This window comes from Cladophialophora bantiana (genome assembly GCF_000835475.1).
Source record: "Cladophialophora bantiana CBS 173.52 unplaced genomic scaffold supercont1.3, whole genome shotgun sequence".
NCBI classification, from domain to species: Eukaryota; Fungi; Ascomycota; class Eurotiomycetes; order Chaetothyriales; family Herpotrichiellaceae; genus Cladophialophora; species Cladophialophora bantiana.
The window spans coordinates 1,055,212-1,071,520 of record NW_015971577.1 but is presented as its reverse complement, the minus strand read 5'-3'; the positions used below and the strand labels follow the sequence as shown (position 1 = coordinate 1,071,520).

Genomic DNA, 16,309 nt, shown 5'->3' with positions numbered 1-16,309 from the left:
GGATTTTGGGTTCTTCAAATACGGACCGCTGTTAGGCTTGGAGTTGGATATTCCCGGTACAGGCTCTGATTGTTAGGATTGCAATGTATTGAATGATGCAGATGGAAATCTCGTTCTAAAGACGACTGACAAAGGAGTTATATATACATTCGCATCTGATGCTCATCTAAACAATAATCTCGCAAAACAGAAGAGCTGCGTGTAGGGGCGGGAGGAGGTTTGCGTCATTGCGAGGGTCTTCTTTTGCTCCAGCCAAAAACCGCGCAACTCTGACAGCTTCTCCGAGGTTTACAAAGCTGCTGCGTATCCAGTTCGAGTAAAGCGCGCATCTTTAAATGGGACGACGATCAGTGGGCTCGGTGGGTAGGAACGACATCGACCGTTGAACGGAGCTGACAAAGCGAGCGATTTCTTTTGCGAGCTGAGGAGAGAAAGGAAAATAGTTGAGAGAAGCGAAGGTTGAAGTCCGAGGAGCCGGAGATGCCAAGCCATGACGTCACGCCGATGTTGCATCCTGCGCGCTGCTCAGCCTCGTCCAAGCCTCGTTCAGCGAAAGGAAAATTCCAGCGTGAGCCATTGCCCGCCTATGATGTTTGGTCTTTTGTGGATTATCAGGCCTTTTCTGATGGTAGAGTTGGTGGGTTTTGCATCCCTTCTTTCTGATGCAGCCCGTACTGCCCGTACTGAGGGTGGGTGCTACGGCCAGCCTTGTTCCGAAGCAAGGCTGAGAATCCACCTACGAGACGGATCCATCGCCCACAAGAGCTAAATTCGGCTGCGAAAAGCCTTCCATAGATGGTAGTACGCTGGTCTTTCTGCAACAAGGAACTCACAGCAGCTCACAGGAAAATGTTATTGACATTCTTGGAAAAGCAGAAATTCGAATGCACGCCTATTTGATATCTGTGAAGGCTCGCAGTCGTATCCAACTGAGATATCCGCACCCTCAGAATGGTCTTTCGCTTAGAAATGCTTCCAGTATCCGTCTCTTGCGTGCGTCCAGTGCCTTCTTGTCCCTGCCTTTGAGCCGCGCTTCATTCTCAGCCCTAAAGACAACAGGCGCAAATGTTTCAGCATATGCCCCGACAAGTTTCTTTCGTCGCTCTGCGATGACCGCCTCCGCCTCCGCACCCGTCTCTGAGGTGACCGAAGAGGACGAGATGCTGTTAGTACGGGGTCGACGTAATGCCGGGAAGAGACTTCTCTTGCTAGGTGCTTCTTGTGTCGATGTCGAGAGCCGATGTCCCGAGTCGCTGGAGAGTGTTGACGCTCTCGACCGCCCGAAGGACAGCCGACTTGACGAGGTCGGCGTAGTCGGTGTGGCCGATCCAGGAGCTGGAGCACCGCTACTTATCATCTCATTGACAATCCGTATGAGCAAGAATGTGATAAAAGTCAGTGACACGCTGTGAACTGCAGAAGCAGACATGGCGTCCATAACCACATCCTGGATCTCTTGCGGTGACAGCTGCGTCTTCCCTTTTTCCAAAGAGCTCAATCGTCTCTCAACCTCAGCCCATGGCCCAGCAGGGACTACACCGTCTCTTAAAGACCGAAGGAAGGACACGAGGGTTTCGGCGAGCACTTCCAGTCGAACGATGCTTGGCACATCCGGGCCAAAGTTTATGTCGAGACGATTTGCCGTGTCCAATGCCTCCCTCACGCCAACCAACATGGCAGACCTTTCTTCACCTTCGTGGAAGGTCCAAGTGTCATGACTGAAAGGCCAAGACGTTCCTCCAGTCTCATACTGCCATGGCGGTTTCTCCCCTTCGTGCAACATTCCCCATTCTGCTATCGACCGTTCGATATAAATAGGAAGGATTTCACTGAGTGTATATAGTTCTTTGGGCGCCGAGTGATGGGCAGCCGAGTTCGTGGTCTCCATGATTTTTGTCAATCCCTTGGTTTTCGAGTGCTGGGAGAACTGTCGCACACCACCTTCAGGTGCCAATACCAATTCGTCAAGCGTACGATAGAACGATGACTGAAGCCATGTCCCTTTGACAGGTATGAAATGATCTCGACCGTTCTCGACCCTAAGTACTAGCACATCTTCGAGTTCCGCGTTTCCATCATTCAAGTCGTGTACCAACTCGCCATGAGAAATGTCAATCGTCAGGTCGACAACAGTGGTTTCGCCGGGAGACAGGACAATTTCGTACGTCCCTTTGTGCTCACCCTGCTCTGATGGATGGATAGAGCCAGGTTCAACGCTAAGTTCGAGCCATTTTGGTACAACACGTGCATCTTTGTCGGACTCCGAAGGACGCTCCACGAAAGAAAATGTGGCAGTTATTTGTCCTGTGTTTGCTATGGTGACCATTCTCGTCTTCTGCACGCCGTACCGAACTTCGCCAAAATGTACAACGTTCATGTCTGCCGCACCGTCAGCGTTCGGTATCGGCTCTTCAGAATGGTTGTCCACTACCACTGTTACCGATGGACGGCCTTCGTTCTCGGCCTTGTCCAGCTGTTTAGCAACATCCTGATGCACCTTCGCCTTCAGATCCGGTATGACGGCGTCGTATAGGATGGTAAAAACAGCATTCAGTGGCTTGTGGTCGGATGAGAGTACCCGTTGGTGCGAGATGTAGCTGTTTAATTCAATCATGTCTCCATAGTCCTCGTGTGACTGTACGAGTTCTGCATCATGAAGTACATCCTGAGTTTCCTCATATTCGTCGTAGTCATCGCCATATGCAAGTCCATCTGTATCGGGATCATAATCGAATAGCACGTCGTGCTCTGCGCTGGCCTCGTCGATCCCGCGGGCTTTCATCGATTCGTCCTTTTTGCGTGCCTCTTCCCGTTGCCTGGCCCTCTCCTCATATATGTCCTTGTCGCGGCGAGTTCTGTACAGGATTCTGTCGCACCAGCTGGGACTCCTCTTCTTGTCTCCCGAGTCGAACATCCCAACACTGCCCACGTCATATTTGTAGGTGGGCAAAAAATTGATGTCTCCTTCCCGCCAGCCGTCGTGAAATGCCTTGCCCAGTCTTTGTTGTGCGCGCAGTTGGTCGTGTGCCAGCAGAGACTGAAGGGTAGTGTGGAGCGAAGCAGGATCGGATTTCGGGTCTAATTCCGGTTCGGCGGTGCTCTCAGTGGCTGGTCTTTCAGCATCTTTGTATTCGTAGTGGGGATTTGGAGCCGGTAGATGCGGATCACTTGATGAGGCACATACGTAACCCAGTTCACTGTCAATTTTGCGTTTTGACTTGTTTTGGATATCGTACTCGTTCTGTGTATGAAGCAATAGCAGTCTCCTGACGTCCTGGCCAGGGACATCGTCCAGACGGTAGTTGAGGTCGCCAAACCAGAAAGCAAAGTCCTCGTCCCCAATCTTTTCCTCTCCAGTCTCAACAACGTCGCTGTCTGTAACGGGAGAGAACCGAGCTCTGCTTAAAATTTGATTGGTATCCCAGATTCGGCGAGCTAAGGTTGCTTGGTCCGCGCCAGCGGCAAGATGACAATTGATGAAGCAGAGCTTGGTCGCCTCTGCCACTACGAGTCTCGCGGCAACGGCACCTTTATTGCCGAAATATCCCATCAGACCAGTGCCCACAGACGTCGTACTCACCGAACTAATGCTCGGCGCCAATTCGGGAGAGGCAAAGATGAGGAGGAGTAAGCCAAGCAGCTGTTCTTCGGCCACCTTCTTGTAGCCCTTGGGCAGAGCTCGCCTCAAAGACTTCTTCCACTTTTTGGCAGGGTTTGGATCTGTATAAGGCTTGATGGCCTCCGTCATCGAAGTCACGTCAATGACTTCCTGTAGTCCTAGAACGTACAGGTCGATTTGTTCACGATGTGCCTCGGCCGGAGCATCATCCAGTGGTGTGGTAACGCTCTTCCTTGTCGTTGCTACATGCGCTTCTTGAGACTCGACGGATTCGATGTTTTTATCGCTGTCAGAATCGTCATCACTGTCCTCGACTGAAAGGCCGGATAAGTTCTGTGACAGGCCCTTGGCACCGTAGCCACCAACAAACCAGGCACCTAAATCCTTCTCGGTGCCACTGATTGCAGCAACATTCCAAGTGCCGACTTTGATTTTCATCGACTTCTTCCGGATGTATTCATCCTTTCGAGCCTTGACAGCAGCCGAGAGGGATTGAGGCTCAGAGCGATCGGCCTCGCGTCCTTGTACTTCGGGGGACGGCGGATAAACGCCTTGTAGCTTCGTGCCCGATCCCCAGGGATCTCCAGCTTTCCATGGCTTTGGTGAGAGATAGCTCTCTTCATTTGCCCTGGACGACATAGCTGCCAGCGACGAAGGATCCGTCGGTGATCGTTGATTCCGTTAACTCATTGTGGCTGCATGCCAAGGGCCAGCTTAAGTCGAGGTCTAAATTGACGTTGCTCTCATGGAAGCCACGGGGTGTTGGTTGGTGTGATGGTCAGCTGTTGCGTTGCTGTTGTGATTGCGAGACGTGATTATAAGGGAGTCTCATGGCTATTTGATCTCCAGCAATCGAGGTCGCGTGGGCAAGTCATGACATCTTCCCAAAGCTGTGGAAGAATGTTGGATGACTTCGGAATGACAAAGCCATTCAATCAGCAAGGATTTGCTGTTAGGGGCCTGCCGGAGCCTGAGCTCGCCACAGGGGCGGCAAGCTGGGCAGCACTGGAGGAGATGAAGTCTCTGTTTGGTGCGGCTAACCCATCGGTCCGCCAAGCCTAGCGAGCCCAAACAAGGGCATGTGGGTGTCTGGGTGCCCCTAAGCTCTTCCCTAGGGCTCATCAGGCCTAACAAGTAGATAGGCATCCCCATTGTAGGGTTAGTGACGCCTGGGTAATACGGTTTCAGGTGCCTGGTGCCCACCTTCGTCATCTCGTTGGCAGATGTTACAAACCCGCTTGATGATCCTACCTGACAACAACGTCCAGCACTGCAACTGCGCAACGTCTTACCAACAAGCAACATGGGAATTTTCAAGAATTCCATCCTGGATCTTCTCGCTCCCTGATGGACCCTCGTCCTCTCCCCTCACGATGATCGCTTTGTTGTCGATCCTTGGATTCCAGTTTCATCATGAATACCCGTCCTGTCATCGATGAGTCGGCCGGGCCTATTGCGCTCTCAGCCTCGTTCAACAGCGATGCGAGCTGTTTCGCCGTTGGCCTCGACACGGGCTTCTGTGGTATGTCTGGAGAATACCCTCCCCTCGATCTCGGCGATGACCTTCTCGAGTGTTGATGTTCTCTCCAGTCTTCAATTCAGATCCCTGCGAACTTAAGGCTTCCAGAGGTACCACTCTGCCAGTTGAATCCCCTCAGATCGTCACATTCTGATACAAGATGCAGACTTAAATGCCGGAATTGGTACAGCTGAAATGCTTGGACGATACAACTATCTAGCCTTGGTAGGGGGTGGCAAGAATCCTAGATGGCCTCAGACAAAAGTACGGATTGCGCGGAGTGAATGAAGAGTTGGGAAGCTGATATACACTGGCAGGTCATGATATGGGACGACGCCAAACAGAAAGTCGCCATCACACTCGAACAAAAGACCGCTGTGCTGCGAGTGCGCCTTACCAAGTCGTGGATTGCCATTGCCATCCAGAACAGCATTAACCTCTACAAGTTCTCCTCGCCTCCCGAAAGAACTGCCATCTTTGAAACGGCAGACAACCCGCTTGGATTATGCTGTCTGGGCTCTAGGATCGTTGCTTTCCCCGGTCGCTCGCCTGGGAAAGTACAGCTTGTGGAACTGGGCTCAGGAAACGTGAGCATCATCCCTGCCCACACGTCTGCCCTGCGAGCAATGGACTTGAGTAGGGATGGCCAACTCTTAGCCACAGCAAGTGAGACTGGCACCCTGATCCGTGTCTTCTCTACCGCAAACTGTACCAAAATTGCGGAGCTGCGTCGTGGGGTGGATCCTGCCTATATCTTCAGCATTGCCATCTCTCCCGATTGCAATATGCTCGCTGTCACCTCGGACAAATCGACGTTACACATCTTCGATTTGCCGCCGAATCCTTCTTCACAGTCACAACCAAACAGCCCCCTCAGTCCTTCTTCCCAACAGCGCCGCTCTCAATCACCACATATCCCTACCATGGCCGAAGAAGAACCGCCAACAAATCAAAAATGGGGCTTTCTTTCGAAGATCCCGCTGCTCCCTCGCGTCTTCTCGGATATCTACTCCTTTGCGTCTGCGCATTTCGAGATGGGCGACGAGAGTGTGGGTTTCAATCACTCGACGCTATCATATTTGCCCGCGCTCGGCACTTTACCAAATCGGCCGCAAAAAGGGATCCTCGGCTGGATAGATAATGCCACGATCATCTGTATCGGGACAGGAAGAGATGCGCGATGGGAAAGGTTTAGAGTTGGTGAGAGGCCAGGGGTGACGGATGAAGGTCATAGAAGCGTTTGGAGGGATGGGTGGAGAAAGTATTTGGGAAGCTGAAGGCGACGACTAACTTGGTTCACGGGAACGCGGATTGAAGTGAACACAGTGAAATGGCTGCTTTGAAATACCCAGACAGCAACGACGGGCTGTGAATTATTATCGCCATAATATCGACAAACATCAGGCGACAGGAGACGTGCCAGAATCCCCCGTGGAGCTCGCACATCTGTTCAACACCAGGCGAAGGAATTCTTTTTGACTTCGAGCAAGAAAGAAGACGATCAATCACGAACCCTATACTACAGGAAATGGCCGCCGGAGGCTATCGATCCTACTTTTCGGCAGACTGGCGTTGGCTTTGGACTGCATTGGAGCTTATCCTCGCTCAGAAGGGCGAGTGGGATATACGCGACATGTGATTATTGGTTTGTTTTTTTTCTCCTTCAGTCGATTGACCAAAGGCGTTTTATGACATGTGGCCCAAAAAGTGCGCTGTATCATGTTGGGCTGGAAGCAAAAATACCCCTGGCAAAGGAGGATCGACCTCGACAGATAGAAATGATCAACGTTTTGATACATCTTGTGTCTTTTGTCTCTGTTTTCTTTTTGCAAGCCCATCATCGTGGTTTGCGGGAAAACCTCTATATTTTGCACTTCCACGATCGCGGAACATGGAACATGGAACATGGGACAAGGCAGCAGGGAACAGGAACTTGTTCTCTCAAACGGCAGTATGCAATATGCACAAGGCACAGGATTGATATCTGACAAGCAGAGCCTTTGCAAGGCACTGGATTCTACCTTTGTAGCATACTGGGGGCCTAGGATGTGCGTAGGACCGAAGAGGTAGGCCGCGACGATATGGTACCGCTGTAAAAGCCTCAAGAAAGACTCAAGCCACAACACATGGGACGGCAAAAGAAAACAGTGCAAGTATGCGCATTCACTTTTTTGTTCTGCCCTTTTTACTTTTTTGGCTCTTCATTTTCCCTCCCTATTCTTCTCTCCGCTTTCTCCCACACTTCCTCAAGCTCCGATTCCGATTCCGAATCTGAATCCAACTCCACGATCCATTCGCCCCCAGCCACCTAACCCGCCGTACCTACATCCCGAATGTCCAGCAGTGCCAAAAGCATAAAAAAGGAAAGAAAGAAAGAATAGAGGAACGCCGACTACCACTTGATTCGAGTTGATTTCCGCGCCGCCAGCAGAGGAAAAAGGGTGGTTGAGAGCCCCACGAAATTGGGATAGAGTTGGATAGGAGGTAGGTACGTGCAAATCAAAACATCTTCAACTCCAAGGGTTCCAAGGCTCCATCGGCGGAGGAAGTGGTGGAGGATACTGCCAATATTGAGACTGATAAAACTGCAGCTCAAGGGCACGAGGATAATGTGTAGGCAGAAGATGAAATTGTGCCGGCCGGCCGGACCATTGCCAGTACTCAGTTCCAGGAGCTGGATCCAACAGACTTGTGGACTCGTGAAATAGTTCCAGAGCGGGATTAAGACCAAGACCATGCACAGGGCCAAGATCACAATTTGGGCCAAGACCAGGATCATGACCCGCGATCCCACCCTGTCCTCCTTTGACTCCTTTGTGTCGGCGACGACCTCGAGGAGAGGGCCCCTAACTCAACGCCTTCTGGTACTGGAAATTCCCAAACCCTCCCGGTGTCATGGACCCCATCATCCCGGCACCACCAGTATGTGCAGGGACAGGCGTGTGCGAGGAAGGCCCGCCTCCGCCCTGTCCACCCGCCATACCAATGTTCCCAGTCTGTGGTGTCGTCGGTGTTCCATTCTGATTGTAGAAGGTCGCCCCATTCATGTTCGGAGTGCTGAAGTCACGCGTCGTCCCTGGAGCCCCTCCACTTCCGCCACCAGCGGCATTACCGCTGGTTGGCATCTGCGCATTCAGTCCCCAGACTTGAGATCGGTATTTATCCTCTTCGATTATGCCATTGAAGATCTTCTCCTTCATCTTGAAGTACACTTGCCCAGTAAGCAAGGAGTCCGAGCCAGCTTGGTGTGCTTGTCCGATCCGCGGAACGGCCAGCTCTTCAGCAATGTCTTGCAGACCTGATTTGGTCATTATGCGCTGGACCATCATCGCCGCTTCCTGGGTAAGAGGTTGTCCGCTATTAACTTGACCTTTTACACCAGCGTGCTTGAGGATGAATTTGATGTCAAACAAGGACGGGAAGAACTTCTCCAAGTACTTGTGGAACATCACTTCGTCCTCAGGTAAGGGTTTGCAGATCATGAGTTTCATAAGGTAGCCAAAGTCGTAGCCTGAGTGGAAAGAAATCCAATGTACATCGGGGTCCAGCACCAGACCAGAACTGATCAACAGCGCACCAAAATCATGGGGGTCGATTCCATGCTTCGCATGTCGGTCAAAGTCAATGCCAGCTTTTGAAAGCATCTGCGTCGACTCTCTCGCATACATGTCCGTTTCCAGAGAGAACTTAAAGTTGAACTGCCACGTACATGGTGTAGGTAGGACACTGGTATGGAACTGAGACTTCTGAGGAGCGGCGTCAGCTGGAGGGAGGGTGCCGTCAGGTTTAAATAGAGTGATTCCCAACTGAATCATCTTGAGGAGATCGACATTACACCGTAATGTTTGATAGTGATAGTCTGCCTTTGTGGTGAATTGGCCGATGGGCCGAGCAACAATACCTGGGAATTCGGTGTCCTAGACAATCTATGTCAGCACAGTCAGGAATGACCACAAACGAAGACAGTCGCCTACCATTGCAATGTATGGGTAGATATCCACCAGTTGTCTCAATGTCGCCATCTCTTCCTTGAGATTATGCTTCCACACGTTTCGGATCCTGGCGTCGTCTTTATTCTCCAGCGGACCCCCGAGGCCATCGTATGACTGGTGAGCTTGCACTGGACCTCCTCTTGAGAATCCCATTTGGGCCATTTGACTAGGGAGAAGGCCGCCATCTAGCATGCCGCGCTCAAAGCCGTTGTTCAGGTTGCCTGCCAAAGCGAATGGGCTTGCGTTGGAAGACCCAGCGGCACCGAAGGACGGAGTGCCCAGATGGGTGGGAGGCGGAAGGGCACCATGTTGATGTGAGGATGCGTGTGACTGAAGGTGATTTTGCTGAATATGATAAGGTCCATTTATGGACTGATTTCCATAGCGCGGAGGCGCCATGATGAAGGTCGAGTAGGTATAGGTAGTCGAAAGTGCGGAGGAGATGCAGCAGACGATGGTAAATCAAATGTGTTCATTGCGGGAGTATGGAAGGCTGTGGTTGAGACGGTTATTGTTGAACCGCCGAGTGGTCCATGAGTGCAAGAGTCGAGACCGCCATTGGCTTTACCGGAGAGAAGGTTGTCGGGCGTTCATGGTTCAGTGTAGTGATTTGCGCAGACTCGATGTAGGTGTGCTAGTGATAGTTCATCGCAAACATGCGGCGGGACAAAGTCTAGTCCCAAGTCTACGAGTGCGACACTTAAAACGGCAAATGCGCGGCCGTAATAGGGGGGAGTATTGACCACTCTAGTGACACTACGTGATGCAGGAATTCACTCGTCTGACAACATTCTTTTTGATCTCTTGAGGGGTAGGTTAGCTACCAGCGCCCAATAACGCCTTCCAGTCTCTCATAATGTTGCTGTCAGACAGTATGCCACGACTGCAGAAGCTGCTTCGGTTATCACTTGTCAATTGCTTTCCGCGATCAAAGATCTCGTAGGAGGTACTCTCCATCAAGCTCCCTCTCTTCCCCTCAAAAGACCACCTTGGGTCTACCTCTACGCGACTCTCCTGCGAACTCTAGAGCTTCGACATTAGCCTCCTCCTGGTTCTATCCTGTCAGCGTCGCCAGTCATAGCTCCCAGCTCATCATGGCACCTCCGAACAACCCAACGGGGTTCAGTATGAAAGCCTTCACCGATGCAGCAACAAGCAAGGAGTGGCGGGCACGGGATCCATGGGCAAGACAGTAAGCAAGATGAAAGAGCACGGTGAACAATGCTGACAAAACTCTAGTGAGGCATGGCGATACACCGGACCTTTCACGAGATGGAATCGATTCAAGAGAGCATTCCCCGGATTTGGAATTGCTGTGGTCGCGTTCACGGGCTATGTCATCTTCGAGCAATTATTCTTGAAAGACTCCCATGGTCATGGTCATGATGAGAGTGCAGGACACCACTAGACAATCCCAACGCCAGAAGGACAATACCTCTGCTCACGACCAAGTGCTGGAGTGAGCTGAAGAAAACCCACGACAGAAGAGCACGGCCCGAGTGAATGGTTATTGTACATATAAGAGACAACTGGGGTGGCCATGTACAGAAAGCGAAGATGGGAATATTGGAAAAACGCCCTGCAACACTGCCGCACTGCCTTGGGAAAGCACAGGCTCATTCATGATCGTCCAAGCCTACCTCCGCAAAGAGTATGCAGCCTTGCTTTCCATGCAGCATAGCCTTGCGCTCGGAAAAAGCTTTAATTAACGACATGGTTCCGTGGAAACAGGAGGACTCGATTGTTCAATTTTACGTGGAAGGAGAATTCTCGGCCAGAAAACTCTTCCTGTTGTCTCTGTGCTCCTTTCCTCGGGCCACCTCAACTTCCTTCGTCGTCTTGGGACTTGTTCGTGTGTAGTTTGAGTCGTCACTTCTCGTGACCGGGGTGCTGAGGAACCCAGATGTTTCTTGCTCGTGGTCACCTTCTCTTTTGATTCCCGCGAGTGTGGAGTAAGATCTAAACCACAAAGGGCAAATTTTGCCAGGCCAGTCAGAAGTTGAGCATGGATTCTGATGCGGAAAAGAGGAAAGCGACCGCGAAGCCGGCGAGTAGCATAGACGCTCTTGCAGACCCTTATCTCCTTATCGTCCGTGTTATATGTTATAATGCAGTTGATGGCGAGCTCTGGATGCTTTGGCCTTGGTGTTGGTGTCGGCTAGGGCAAAGCATTGCCTTTTTCATCGTGAGGAGTTGGCAGTCATTTGGCCGCTATAAGGGACATAATACATACATATATCTTGTCTGGACGCTCCGACCTTTCTTCTCCTCATCTTCTGCCTTTGTCGCATCGTTCTGTCTTTTGCTGTCCTTCCAGTCAAGTGGTTCTCTCCGCCAGTCAGCCATGGTTCTTGAGCGTGTCAAGCAGTTGGCCCAACAGGTGTCCAACACCGTTGCTCCTCCTCATCCATTTGACCCTCTCTCTTCCCTTGAGATTGAAACAGCCGTTTCTCTGCTTCGATCACAGCATGGCAAGTTGTATTACAACGCCGTCACGCTGTACGAGCCTCCCAAGGCTCAGATGCTGAAATGGCTGGCTGATCCCGATCACACACCAAAACCACACCGGGTCGCCGACATTGTGGTCATTACTCCCGAGGGCAAAGTGTTCGACGGCCAGGTCGACCTCACAGAGCGCAAGGTTGTCAAATGGGAGCATACTCCCGGCGTGCAGCCATTAATCACCATGGAAGATCTCCAAATTGTCGAACATGTTGTTCGCAAGGACCCCGGTGTCATTGAGCAATGCGGCCTGATTGGCATCCCGCCTGAGGAGATGCACAAGGTCTACTGTGACCCATGGACCATCGGATACGATGAAAGATTCGGCAATTCTGTTAGACTCCAGCAGGCCCTGATGTACTATCGACCTCACGTCGACGACTCTCAATATTCTTTCCCCCTCGATTTCTGCCCGATTTACGATGCAAACAAACAGAAGATTATCCACATTGACGTGCCCAAGGTTCGACGCCCTCTGAGCAAGGCACCACCGAACAACTATCATGTGAAATCAATCGAGGAGATCGGTGGCTACCGGACAGACCTTAAGCCGATCAACATCACCCAGCCCGAAGGTGTTAGCTTCAAAGTCCAGGGCCGCATTCTAGAATGGCAAAACTGGTCCATCCATGTCGGCTTCAACTACAGAGAGGGCATCGTCCTCAACAACATTACCTATTTCGACAAGGCAGAGGGCAAGGCCCGTCCTATCTTCTACCGCCTGTCTCTCGCCGAAATGGTGGTCCCCTACGGCAACCCTGAGCACCCGCATCAGCGAAAACACGCTTTCGACCTGGGCGAGTACGGTGGTGGGTACATGACCAACTCACTCAGCTTGGGATGTGACTGCAAGGGCAGCATTCACTACATGGACGCCGAGTTTGTGAACAAGGCTGGCGCCGCACAAACGATCAAGAACGCAATCTGCATCCACGAGGAAGACAACGGTATCCTTTTCAAACACTCGGACTTCAGAGACGACTCCGTCATCGTCACTCGCGCACGCAAACTAATCATTTCCCACATCTTCACCGCTGCGAATTACGAGTATTGCGTTTACTGGATCTTCCACCAGGACGGCACCGTCCAACTCGAGATCAAACTTACAGGCATCCTCAATACCTACGCAATGAACCCCGGCGAAGACACCAAGGGATGGGGCACGGAAGTCTACCCCGGCGTCAACGCCCACAACCACCAACACTTGTTTTGTCTGCGCATTGACCCCAACATCGACGGGCCCAACAACACAGTATTCCAAGTCGACGCCGTCCAGGGCGCTGGTGAACCGGGCTCCGTCGAGAACTATTACGGCAATGCCTTCTATGCCAAGAGGACCAAGTACACGACTCCCACAGAGGCTATGGCGGATTACAACGGATCTAGCTCGCGGAGTTGGGACATGTGCAATGAGAACAAGTTGAACCCATACTCCAAGAAACCCGTGTCGTACAAGCTGGTGAGCAGGGAGGTACCGGCGCTACTGCCCAAGGAAGGATCTCTAGTGTGGAAGCGGGCCGGCTTCTCGAGGCACGCCGTGCATGTGACGAAGTGTAAGTTCTCTCTCTCTCTCTCTCTCCAAAACCACACCCCACGCCCGCGAGATATACGATCTCTAACCGTCGTCATGTATGTAACCAGACTCGGACGACCAAGTGCACCCAGCAGGGCGCCACGTGCCGCAAACCTCGGGCGAACCGTCTATGGGCCTGCCGCAGTGGATCGCGGCGAACCCGACGGCCAAGATCGACAACGAGGACATCGTGTTGTGGCACACCTTTGGCATCACGCATTTCCCGGCCCCCGAGGACTACCCGGTCATGCCCGCCGAGCCGATGACGCTGCTGCTCCGGCCGCGCAACTTCTTCGTGCGCAATCCCGCCCTCGATGTCCCGCCCAGCTACGCGCGGACGCCCAGTGAGGTCGCCGCCGGCAAGAGCGGGTGTGCTTGTTCGAAGGACAAGTTGAGCGTGCAGGTTTGAGCCGGGGGTTGAGATGTTGTGGGATATACGTGTGCGAGATGAGTGAGAATGAATTTCTTTATATTTGTCGATATCATGATCCGGGGGGGAATATCCAATGGAACTCTGTTACTTGATTGCGAGGGCTCAACACACAGCATCTGGAAAAAAAGGAATTTTAACTGAACTGGGTACGCAACATCTCATATATTATGTACCATCCAGATGACGAATTTTATTCGCAATCTATGATCTTCTCAAGAAATAACATACCGTCTTTTCAACAGACCCGACAGACCCGACAGACCATCGACAGAACCCAGTATCATATGTAACCTGTTGCATGATCTAGATATGCGATAAGCTGTGCTATGGTCGCCCCAATTACTACCACGTTTCCTGTTTATATCTCCCTTCCTTCTCCAGCCTGGCAAGGTACATCTCAGCGTCCTCTGTACTCTTTATCGACTCTTCGGTCTCACCATCTTCCTCCTCGCCATGACCGATTAGTCCTTGGGCCGCAACCTCGTCCTCATCCTTGGTCCCCGCCCCTTGCTGAATCAGCGCATCGACCAAAGCCTGCCTTACAGCCTTGGGCATCTGCCCGGAGGAGCCGCAAACAATGACCGTCGCCGCTCTTTCTCTCAGGAATTCCCAGATCAAGTGGCTCCGCTCACGGATCCGATCTTGCACATAGACTTTGGATCTCTGATCCCGGGAGAACGCCGTGATGACCTCGAGACTGGCGCTCGGGGGATTCTGGGCTTGGAGCGCTGTCCACTCGTCGTGGAAGAAATAGTCTGATTTCTGGTTACGGCAGCCGAAGAAGAGTGTTGTCTTGCCTGCGAGCTGACTTTGCATGGCTTTTTCGTGAATGAGTGCTCGGAGAGGTGCGATGCCCGTGCCGGCGCCGATCAGGATGTGGCTCTTACCGGTCAAATCAGCGGCTCCGGAGAAGCGGCCTTCTGTCTTCAATGAGACTTGGAGCGTTGTTCCGACCGGTAATTGCGCCAAGTATCGCGTGCACACACCCTCTCTGATCCGTTTGATGACCGTCCTGTACTTAACTATTGCGACCAGAAGCTCAAATTTGGTCGATCCATCTTCAGAACTCTTCAAGGGTCCACCGCTTGCAATGCTGAATTGTCTTGGACGTATTGGTGGAAAGATATTGGTGGCTTCCTCCCATGGGAGATGCACGGAATCGAATTCTTGCAGGATCTCGAGGATACTCCGTCGAGGACGGGTCGCATAATCGTAGTATTCATCGAGATATTGTGGGTCGGTGAACTCGAGGAGTCTTTCCTTGTGCATGCTGTTGCTTGTGTAGTTTGCGATGCAGCCCAAGAATGAGCGGCGAGGAATGGCGTTAATGTCCAAATACTCGGTGAGAAGAACTCGCAGGTTGAGATCGACACGGCTGACGATGAGATTGGTTGCAGGAGTGGTTGCGGTGGAGGTTGAAGCTGATCGAGTTGAGACGAGCCGGATAGGTGTATCCGCAATATGTTGCCAATTCATGCGGTTGATCAGGGATTCCACATCCACCGGCATGTTTCGAGGAGAAATGGCGAGCGCATCGCCTGGCATGTAGTCGATTTTTCCTGAGGCTTTAAGGCTCATAAATCGAACATCTTGCCAGTGGTCAGATGGAGTGACTCGTTGGTTAGACTCCAAAGATACAGAGAAGGAATCCGAACGAGTGCTGTGTCCAGCTGAAGAAGGAGGGTGGACACCATTAGTGATTGGAGAGGCAACAGATGGATCGGCAGGTCCAGAGGCCTTTTCCAAGCGCCATTTACTAGGCAGCAGAACATCATTTGGGATGGGGACTTGACCGTCAGTAAGAGGGAAGATCTTGGTTATAGTCTCTCGAAACAATTGAAGCCAGATCAGAAAGGCGCCATCCGTTCCCTCGTCACCTTGTTCGTCGGCCTCGCAAGGCTCGAGAATTGGCAATGCCCCAAGTTGACGCAACCTCTTATCCAATTTCCTCGCGGCCCAGTTGAATTTAGGGTAGGAGCTATCACCGAGGCCAACTAGAGCATAATCAACGCCGGCCAGTGTGGTAGCCGTCAGCTTCTTACGAAGAAGGCTGGTCCAGAATTTGCGAGCATTCTCAGGAAAGTCACCCTGTCCAGTTGTGGCAACGACGAAGACGGTGAGAGTATAGTGGTGCAGGAGGCTGTAAGTGACAGCGTCTAGTCCTAAGACATCCGTGTGGAAATGAAGTCTCTCGAGACTGCGACCGATTTCTTCGGCCAGATCTTGGGCTGTGCCGGTTTCTGTTCCATAGAGAAGAAGAGCGGATCTGGCGCGGCCTTGTTCGGTCATCTTTCTCCTGGAAGGCGAGGCTCCAGGCGAGCATTGTGCGGCCTGACGTGACTTGCGATAAGAGCAGACTGTCTCCGGATGAAACGTGATGGGACCGTGGAATGAAGTTGTCTCGGGCGTCTTGGGCGTCCAAGGTGTCGCACCACCATTGTTCGTCCGGGAAAATGTGTCTCCGAAATCCGGTCTTGGCGCAGAAAGTCAAATAGAATCTCAGGCTGCGTTTGGCCTGCTCCTTTACTTCGTACCGCTGCGGTAGTTGGCCGAAAGGTATGTGGTTTGGTAGGTAGAACAAGGGCAGTGGCCACCCAGGTGCTCTGCAGCCGCCTTGTCGCCGTGCTCTTTCGTTTCTCGCTTGTTTTGTTTCGTTCTGATCCCCGCGCAA

At 52.1% G+C, this 16,309-nt stretch overlaps 6 protein-coding genes across 6 annotated transcripts; 3 read left to right on the top strand and 3 right to left on the bottom strand.

The window, feature by feature from the left end:
- Positions 1–946: 946 nt before the first annotated feature.
- Positions 947–4,258, bottom strand: Z519_02299 (uncharacterized protein; the record flags this gene model as incomplete). The annotated part of the gene is made up of 1 exon (XM_016760056.1): positions 947–4,258. The coding sequence occupies one exon, from the start codon at positions 4,256–4,258 to the stop codon at positions 947–949; it is 3,312 nt and encodes a 1,103-aa protein (XP_016623577.1).
- Positions 4,259–5,032: 774 nt separating this feature from the next.
- Z519_02298 (uncharacterized protein) lies at positions 5,033–6,415 on the top strand (the record flags this gene model as incomplete). Its single annotated transcript, XM_016760055.1, has 4 exons — positions 5,033–5,141; positions 5,210–5,248; positions 5,299–5,402; positions 5,456–6,415. The coding sequence occupies 4 exons, from the start codon at positions 5,033–5,035 to the stop codon at positions 6,413–6,415; spliced, it is 1,212 nt and encodes a 403-aa protein (XP_016623576.1).
- Positions 6,416–7,984: 1,569 nt separating this feature from the next.
- Positions 7,985–9,529, bottom strand: Z519_02297 (uncharacterized protein; the record flags this gene model as incomplete). The annotated part of the gene is made up of 2 exons (XM_016760054.1): positions 7,985–9,055; positions 9,113–9,529. 2 exons carry the CDS (start codon positions 9,527–9,529, stop codon positions 7,985–7,987), a joined length of 1,488 nt encoding a protein of 495 aa, XP_016623575.1.
- A 695-nt stretch (positions 9,530–10,224) lies between these two features.
- Z519_02296 (uncharacterized protein) lies at positions 10,225–10,538 on the top strand (the record flags this gene model as incomplete). Its single annotated transcript, XM_016760053.1, has 2 exons — positions 10,225–10,322; positions 10,370–10,538. The coding sequence occupies 2 exons, from the start codon at positions 10,225–10,227 to the stop codon at positions 10,536–10,538; spliced, it is 267 nt and encodes an 88-aa protein (XP_016623574.1).
- Positions 10,539–11,474: 936 nt separating this feature from the next.
- On the top strand, positions 11,475–13,614 carry Z519_02295 (uncharacterized protein; the record flags this gene model as incomplete). The annotated part of the gene is made up of 2 exons (XM_016760052.1): positions 11,475–13,185; positions 13,274–13,614. The coding sequence occupies 2 exons, from the start codon at positions 11,475–11,477 to the stop codon at positions 13,612–13,614; spliced, it is 2,052 nt and encodes a 683-aa protein (XP_016623573.1).
- Positions 13,615–13,980: 366 nt separating this feature from the next.
- Positions 13,981–15,927, bottom strand: Z519_02294 (uncharacterized protein; the record flags this gene model as incomplete). Its single annotated transcript, XM_016760051.1, has 1 exon — positions 13,981–15,927. The coding sequence occupies one exon, from the start codon at positions 15,925–15,927 to the stop codon at positions 13,981–13,983; it is 1,947 nt and encodes a 648-aa protein (XP_016623572.1).
- Between the last annotated feature and the right edge of the window lie 382 nt (positions 15,928–16,309).